This window comes from Geospiza fortis, unplaced genomic scaffold (genome assembly GCF_000277835.1).
Source record: "Geospiza fortis unplaced genomic scaffold, GeoFor_1.0 scaffold23, whole genome shotgun sequence".
In the NCBI taxonomy this organism is placed as follows: domain Eukaryota; kingdom Metazoa; phylum Chordata; class Aves; order Passeriformes; family Thraupidae; genus Geospiza; species Geospiza fortis.
The window spans coordinates 1,230,182-1,238,439 of NW_005054303.1; the positions used below are offsets into that span (position 1 = coordinate 1,230,182).

Here is an 8,258-nt window from a genome sequence, read left to right on the forward strand (position 1 = left end):
CCGCCCGGCGCCGAGCCCGCGGGGATCTGCCTGGCCTGCAGCTACGAGTGCCACGGCACCCACCGCCTCTTCGAGCTCTACACCAAGAGGTACGAGCGGGGGGCGGGAGCGGCCGTGTAGGAGTCTCGCAGCTCCCGTGGCTCCCGATAAGCTGCTGGGAATTGTTAAGAATACGAAACCCAGCGTGTTCTCACTTCATATAAACCCTGAAACGCTACGTTTTTATCTCTCAGGAATTTCCGCTGTGACTGTGGAAATAGCAAGTTCAAAAATCTGCAGTGCAAGTTACTCCCGGTAAGTTCCAGACAGATTTCAGGCATTTGGAGTCAAAATAACAGTCCTGGGAGAGTGGTGCCTTGCCTCAGCCAGTGCTGACTCATTCGATGCTTCCAGTCTTCCCAGGAAGTTAAAAAAGGTGGGAATATTACAGCAAGGTATAAAACTGTCGAGGGACCGAAGGGAAATGCTGGGAGGAGAAGGAACATTGGTCCTTGCCATCCATGAGGACAGCAGTTCTGTATCCATGGTCAGCACACTTCCAGGAGCAGGTTGTGGTGTTTCTCACACATCTCATTAGCTTGAAGCTGTTTCAGAATAACCTTTTGGGATGCAATTTTGCAGTCCCATTAAGAAATTTTAAGGCTGTGCTGCTATCAGAGGGACAATTCCCTTTCCTTCTTTGTGATGGCATTACTGCCTTAATAATTTGTCACCAGACCCTACTGATGAGATGGTTTTTTACTGTATTAAGCTGCCTCTACTTTTCTACTTGGTGGGCATTTTGAACTTTGCAAGTAACTGGCAGTCTCAGTCTTCTGGGAGGCAGCAACAGGATGCTGCGTGGTTTGCTTGCACTGGTGCTCCCAGGGCAATAGATGTCCAGACATTGAAACAATGGTTTTGTGTATGCCTGTTTTGTTCTGGAGAATTGAGATGGATCCGGAGCTAGTCAGCAAAGTCACAGTGCAGTGATCCGTACACAGACACCTGTGACAATTTTAAGATGTTACCATTTCTCATTTGAGTCAATGAAATGGATCACGTGGTTGCTCCTTCTGCTTCAGTTCAGTGAAAATTCAATTGTACAGGTTAAGTGAGCTTCAGCATCTGTCCATTAATCTGTCTGACACCATGGTTGCCATTTGCTACAAGGGAGAGCAGACTGTTTTCCCTCTTTAGTTTTGAACTTTAGCATTCCTCATGTGCCCTGTCTGCTGCTCAGTGTAAAGCAGAGGTGTCTGGAGAATATCTTGCTTTTTGTATATTCAGGCTGATGAAAATAATGATGGTTTTAGGAATTAAGGAGGAACAGAAATGGTTGTGTTTTGTCATTTACTGTCTTTAGTTTTTTACTGTGTTGTCTTTTGAGACTTTTTCCCTTTTAATCCTAGGAAAAGGGCAAGGTGAATTCAGGAAATAAATATAATGACAACTTCTATGGATTGTACTGTATATGCAAAAGACCTTACCCTGATCCTGAAGATGAGGTAAGAAATATAAAATCCAGTAGTAATCATATATAGATGGTGTTTGTGGTAGATGTTGGGGGGGGGATAAAGATAAAGGGGGATCACTGAGCTTTTCAAGGAAGATCCCACTTCAAGAAATCTTATGTTCCATATTGATTTTCATGTGTTGTGTGAAGTAATTACTTGATAATTTTTTTTAATGGTAAAGTGTGTTTATGCCTTAGAGACAGATGAGGAGGACAAGTCATCATTTGGACACACTGGTGCTGCATTTCCCTGAAGTTGCAGAGTTCCCCTAGGGGACAGGGTTATCATAACCTTGAGAAATGTGGCCTAGTGCAGAATAAAAGCATTGCACATGTTAAGAGAGACCAGAATGTGCTTCCCTGTGCCTGCAGCAATGCTCTGGCAGGGCTTCTGGGGTGGGGAGAGTCTGTCATGTCCTGTAGCACTAGCTACAGCCCTAGGTGGTAGCCAGAGCACCTTTTTGTCTCTCTGAAACGCTAAAACACAGCACTGGATTTGCCCGTGTGTGCTGTTGTTTGCAGTCACAGGAATCGGGTGTTCTAAAGAACAGGGAAGGCACAAGTCCACAGTCTTTCAAATACAAAAAAAACCCCAAAAGGCATTTTATAAGCTCCCCTAAGCTCATTTTATAATCTCCTATAAGTTCAGAGACAGCTAAAAACATTTCTGAAGAAATAATTAATAGTTGTTTAATAACAAAGCATTTCATACTGTCCTGTATGGTGCCCAGTTAAGTTTGGTTCTGGCATCTTTCACAGACCTGATGACAGTGTGAATATCAGTATCTTTCTTCTGCTGAGCTGTCTGTTCCTGCATTTCTGCTTATAGCAAGAAGGATACCAGTAGTGTATTAACTTTTATCAGCTTTCTGTGAGAAAGTCTTGCCCTGCTGGGAACACTGGTTTTGTAGTAATAAGTGGGATTTCACAGCCTCAGTCATGTGAGAGATGACGTGCTGTTGAACCTGAGGGAAGCAAACTGGCCAACAAATCATTAACTACTTACTAATGGCAGCTCCCTGTGAGGGGTGAAGAGGGAAGTGCAGTTCACTGAGCAGGATTTGCATGATACTGCAGTTTGAGACTGCTGAGAGGTTCTGGAGGTTGCTATTAGTGCTAATAACATGAATGTTCATCTAGATTCCAGATGAGATGATCCAATGCATAGTTTGTGAAGACTGGTTCCACGGAAGGGTAAGGAAACTATAAATAGCAGAACTGCCATTTGCACAGGATGGAGTTGGTGGTGGTTAGGTTTGTATGGTAATTCTTACTTAGGAGGTGTGCTGTACTTCTCAGAGCAGGTTATTACAGGAGTTCCAAGGCATTTGTTTTCAGCTTATGTAAAGGAGCATTGAAAGTCTACTCTTGCACTGCTGTCCCCCCCAGTTAAAAATACTGGGAAGAGTCCTACCTTTTTGAAAGTTACCACTGCAGAATAAAGTAATAACTTTGTAACTGTCTCCTTAATTAGAATACTCTAATCAGCGTAGTTGGTGAGGAAAAGATTCTTACTGAGGCGTATCATTATCAACTATCTGAATAGTTTTTCCTTCAAAAGAATGTCTTTTAAACTCCTTATTCCTTTAAGTAGTAAGGAACAGACTGTGCTGTTCATTCTTGATTCCAAACTTTGGGGAAGTCTTTTGAAAACAGCCAAGCACTGTAGTGGATGCCCTACTTAATGGGTAAGCATTAAGGATTCAGCCTGTTGTGCCTTGAAGGGCACAAGTGAAATTCCATGCTTGAAGTTGCAGGATCAAAGAGTAAAAAAAATATGATTGGCTTCAGTTATGGGTTCTTGTAGATAAACTTCTTCTGTATTAAGTGTATGAATGAAGTGTGTTGTGCTGCATACTATGAACTTTGCAGGAATTCTTTATTTTTTTTTTTTTTAATAAGTGCTTTTAATTGCCCAAAGAGTTCTCATCAATTTATGGACAGCTTTGGGACTGAATTCTTCTCAAGTTCAGTATGTGATCAGTATAGATGCTTCACTTCTGTGTGCTCACTTCTTTCTGACAGCATCTTGGTGCAGTTCCCCCTGAAAGTGGAGATTTCCATGAAATGGTGTGCCAGGCCTGCATGAAACGTTGCCATTTCCTATGGGCTTATGCATCCCAATTAGCAGGTAAAGAAAGTCAAGAGATCTGAGGCAGTGTTTTTTGAGCATGTATTTCTCATACATGGTTGGTTAATGACATAATACTGGTTTTCAGTGGTCGGAGAAATGATACTCATTAATTATATTGGACGATCACCTCCAGCAGTGGAACATGTGGGGTGGCAGTAACTTGTGTAAAAAAAAAAAAACCCAGCAGTTTTCATTCTTAAATCTTGATTCAGTGCTGCTTGCTTCTAGTTACTTTATCAAAGATGTCTAGCACAAAATGGGTGAAGATTTAATACTTGACTCAAGGAACTGAATTTCTTAACTGGATCAAAGAACTGAAGAGCCATCCTAAGGGAAGCAGTGAGACAAACACTTCTTACAGACGCTCTGAGCAGCAAAGAGTGAATGAGAGCGATCTGGAATGAATATGTTTAACATTAATCTGGGTGGGGCTGGGGCTGTGCTCAGGACACACATTCCCTGTGGTCATGCCAGCTCTGTGGACTTAAAAGAATAGGTGATTTGAATTCTGTAGAAAGAACTAGTTTCTCACAGTCTCCTAAAAATACTGTTTGTGTCAGCTTCTGATTCCTTGGACTTAAAAGAGTAGGTGATTTGAATTCTGTAGAAAGAACTAGTTTCTCACAGTCTCCTAAAAATACTGTTTGTGTCAGCTTCTGATTCCTTGTGTGCCCAAAATTTCACTGGTATTTTCAAGGATGGCTACCTGGAGTTCTTTTCCTTCTAATGTAAACAGTACAGAACGGGGCGTTTGTCTGTTTTTGTTTTCCTCCTTGTAACCAACTTTGTCACAGGGCACATACTTGAATTGGCATCAAACAGAAAGTTGTTTTAAATAAACAAGAGATTAGCGTAGTTAATCTGTGGTGGTGTTTTTGAGGTGTATTTGGAGAAAATTAAAAACTCCAACACAGTCACGTGACAAAAAAGCACATGACAGTTACTGACACTGTGATAGCTTGCAAGGGGTGTCAAGAAGGACAAGTGACTTAGTAAAGAACTCTCAAATTATGATACTCTCTTCCCTCTCCTAGGGCTTAGATTTTGGGAAGCAGAGTGTTTTAGAATAGGAGAAGCAGAGAGAATGTCTGTAGTGACCTGTACTTTTTCTGGTACAGTATTTTTATTTGTGGGTATGTATCTTCCAGTTCCTCCTTTGACCAAAGTGAGCTCCCTTGAAGATGAAGGGATTGTCCTGAAGGTAGAGGAAAGTGAAGAGCAGAAGAAAGAAATAAAAAAGGAAGGTGGAGTGGAACACCATGACACAAAGGAGGAAAAGCAATTGGAACAATTTAATGAGCCATCCACTAGCTCTGGGTCTGCCTGTCCTGAGGTAAAATGTGCCTTCTGCTCTGACCTGCACATCCTCATGCTGCTGACAGTTGAAGTGAAGTCCACCTTGCTCTGTACAGGCTCAGGGAAGGGTGTTCAGTCTGTTCCCATGTTCCTCTTCAGTGACTGACCTTTCACACCTGCAGTCTCTGTGGAGCACACATGACTGTGGAGCAGGGCTGTTGAGAGCTGCATCTGTTTGCAGATTGGCTGCATCTGTCCCTTCTTCTCAGCCACCTGGCCAGTACACTGAGGTGACTTCTGTTTGTTCCAATGCGTGGTGTAACTGCACTTGCATGATGGTCCAGCTCTGAGTTCTTAAATACTTACAGTTATTGCAGAAAATTTATACAGAAATTTCCCATGGAAATTGCTGAAACCACATCAGAATTCTCATGTGGATGGTAATATAGGTTGTTTATAAAAATAAATGTGTTTGAGGCAAAAGAAAATTCTTGCCTAAGGAGAAGGACATGCCAAAAAGAACAGGATCTCTTTGAATGATGCTACGGAGTGATGAGCACTCTCATTTTATTTCAGGTAGTTACTAAGAGTGAGGAGCCCATCTGCAAGCTGAAAGAGCTCCAAAGCAAGCCATTTGTAAAAAAAGATACTGCCACCTTTTGGCCATCGAACTGGAGGAGCAAATTATGCACTTGTGAAGACTGTTTGGTAAGTATGTTCTCTTCATATGTATGTATGTTTGGTATGTATGTTCTCTTCATTACCATCACACATGTGGGACAGGCAGGGAGGACCTCCCAGATAATCATTGAGGAGAAGCTTTAGGTGTAAATATTCTTAATGCTGAAACCTCCCTTCATTCCACCTAAAGATTCACACTGAATTCTGTGGGATTAATATGAAAGGAAAGAGCTTGTAAATGTTTGTGTTTTCTTTGTTGCTTTAATCCAGTATTGCTTGGAAGTTGTTAAGAGGAGATTCCGAAACACTGGATACAGATTCACCTTATTATTTTTATTGTTGTTATTTGTGATACTGAACACAACAAGAATTGGGGGAGAGCACCTCTATCTTAGTTTTGTCACATCAATTTTACTTTATTCTCCAGAAAATGTATTCAGAGCTTGAAGTCCAGTTCCTGACAGACGAATGTGATACTGTCTTGGCTTATGAAAATAAGGGTACCAGTGACCAAGAGACAGAGAGGAGAGATCCTTTAATGGACACCCTTAACAGTATGAACAGAGTCCAGCAAGTGGAACTCATCTGTGGTAAATACAACTTCATTTTTAGAGTCTCCCTTAGCACACTTCAACTGAACAGTTTGCCACAAGAGATTGATGTCTAGTGTGTAGTGTCAAATTATTTTTGAAGTTACATGCAGACAACTGTATGAGAGGTTGCACACCTCAGTCAGGATTGGTCCTCTCTGGCCCATCGTTACAACTTTAATTTACAGTGAGACACTGGATGGTGTGTGAACTTTCACCCTGTTTAGCATCTTAGATACTGTATTGATAGTGATTTATTGTAATGTGAATATTTAAACATTAATTTGAACTTCTGCTCTCTGGCTGATTTATCTTACCCTTTTCTGTTGTTTGGCAATCTCCTGTTGGCTGGGGAGTACCAGCCAGTGTCCCCTGTGGCTCTGCTGCAGAGCACAGTGACAAGGCAGTGCTGAGGTGTTTTACACCTGGAGCTGTTTCTCTCCTCCAGCCAGGGCTCTGCACTCTGGCAAGGACAGTGTCCCAGTCCCCAGTTACAGGCTGGGCCTTCCCACCACGCCCCACACATGCTTTTTGTGGGGGAAGCTGGGAGCAGGGCCAGTCTGTTGGTTACTTGTACTAATTCACTCACTGATCTCTGTACCTGTCTCTGAAATCAACCCAAACTGACACTCACACTGCATAGGTTAGTCTCATAAATTGTTAGGCTTCTCATGTTTACATTATTATTATTATTTATAATGTAATTCAAACCTAGATTTGTCTGCAGTAAACCTAACAAATGACGAGGAAGTAGAACAAGTTGTGTTCTTGAGCCAGTGTTAAACTAAAACTGGGTATGTTACTGTTGTTTTCTTTCCTTTGCTTTGCCATCCAGAATACAATGATTTGAAGACAGAACTGACTGACTATCTCAGGAGGTTTGCAGATGAGGGGACGGTAAGGTGCAACTTCCAGAATTTGTTTGCCAGAAAATGTGTTTTCAAGAACTCCTGAGGGCTGGGTGGTGAATACCATGATGTTCTGTTGTGATGTTTTTTCTTGTCTCTTGAAGTTGCTGGTACTACAGTAGAAATCTGAAATCGCTTATTTGATTTGAGTTTAACAATTCTTTAATGATATTGTTGAGAGATAATGGGAACTTTACAGAAATCTGTCTGCATGGTACTGAGAGCAGTTCTTAGATTAAAATGAAACTTCTGTTGCTCTAGGTAAGATATTCAGGAAGAAAAGCTTTTAACCTTTCTGGTTTTTCTTAGATTGAATCTAAACCCTTAGAAGAATAAGGACTGACTGTGATTGTCAGTCTTGTCAGTTGTTTTTCTGCAGGAATTTTCATGCCATCATTAAGTAATATTTGCATTTTTTTGGCTGGCTTGCTGTATTGCCATTCTTAGTTACATTGGAATGATTCTGAAGCAAGCTAGTGAAAATCTTGCTTTGTGTTAAATTTTCTGATGATCAAAGCGAGAGGTCAAAGTCATTAAAATACCATTGGGAGCTTTGGTCCATGCCTTTGTTCTGCCTTTGGGGAGCTCATTTCCCTGTTTGTATTATCTACAATAGAATTTGGGCATTAATCCTCTCCTTGAGGTGCAACAGGAAAGCTGTACCAGAGAAATTTCAGGGTATTTGCTTTTCTGTGCTTTGTGTATTATGTGTGGAGATAAAAAGGATCCTTTAATTAAGCTCTTCCACCACAACTTGGGTTTCATGCTGCTTCTCCTAGGTGGTTAAAAGAGAAGACATTCAGCACTTCTTTGAAGAATTTCAGTCTCGGAAAAGGCGACGGACTAACAGGATGCAGTACTACTGTAGTTAGACTGAGAGGGTTTGGGTCTGAAAGGACAACTGGCAAAACAATGTTCACTGGCAAACAGAAAAGGCATCTTCAGTTTTTGGCTTCTCATCAAAATCCAGCTGTCCAAGAAACATCATCATTTTGTCTTACACGTTCTTCATTTGTAGCACCTAAAACATGTTCTTAACAAATCCTTACATTGCACTTAGAGGGATTTCAGTACCGATGGACTTGGCATTCCCGGGAAAGCCGGCCGTGTCTCCAGGGGAGGAGGGCTGGAACAGGAGCAGCCTGTGCTGCCGC

The 8,258-nt window shown here is 41.6% G+C and overlaps 1 protein-coding gene across 1 annotated transcript; it reads left to right on the forward strand.

The window, feature by feature from the left end:
• The first annotated feature begins 6 nt into the window (after nucleotides 1-6).
• UBR7 (ubiquitin protein ligase E3 component n-recognin 7 (putative)) lies at nucleotides 7-8,252 on the forward strand. The gene is made up of 10 exons (XM_014311799.2): nucleotides 7-89; nucleotides 234-294; nucleotides 1,392-1,487; nucleotides 2,636-2,689; nucleotides 3,521-3,626; nucleotides 4,778-4,962; nucleotides 5,502-5,633; nucleotides 6,034-6,196; nucleotides 7,032-7,093; nucleotides 7,884-8,252. Exons 4-10 carry the CDS (start codon nucleotides 2,648-2,650, stop codon nucleotides 7,974-7,976), a joined length of 783 nt encoding a protein of 260 aa, XP_014167274.2. The 5' UTR covers nucleotides 7-89; nucleotides 234-294; nucleotides 1,392-1,487; nucleotides 2,636-2,647; the 3' UTR covers nucleotides 7,977-8,252.
• The last annotated feature ends 6 nt before the right edge of the window (nucleotides 8,253-8,258 follow it).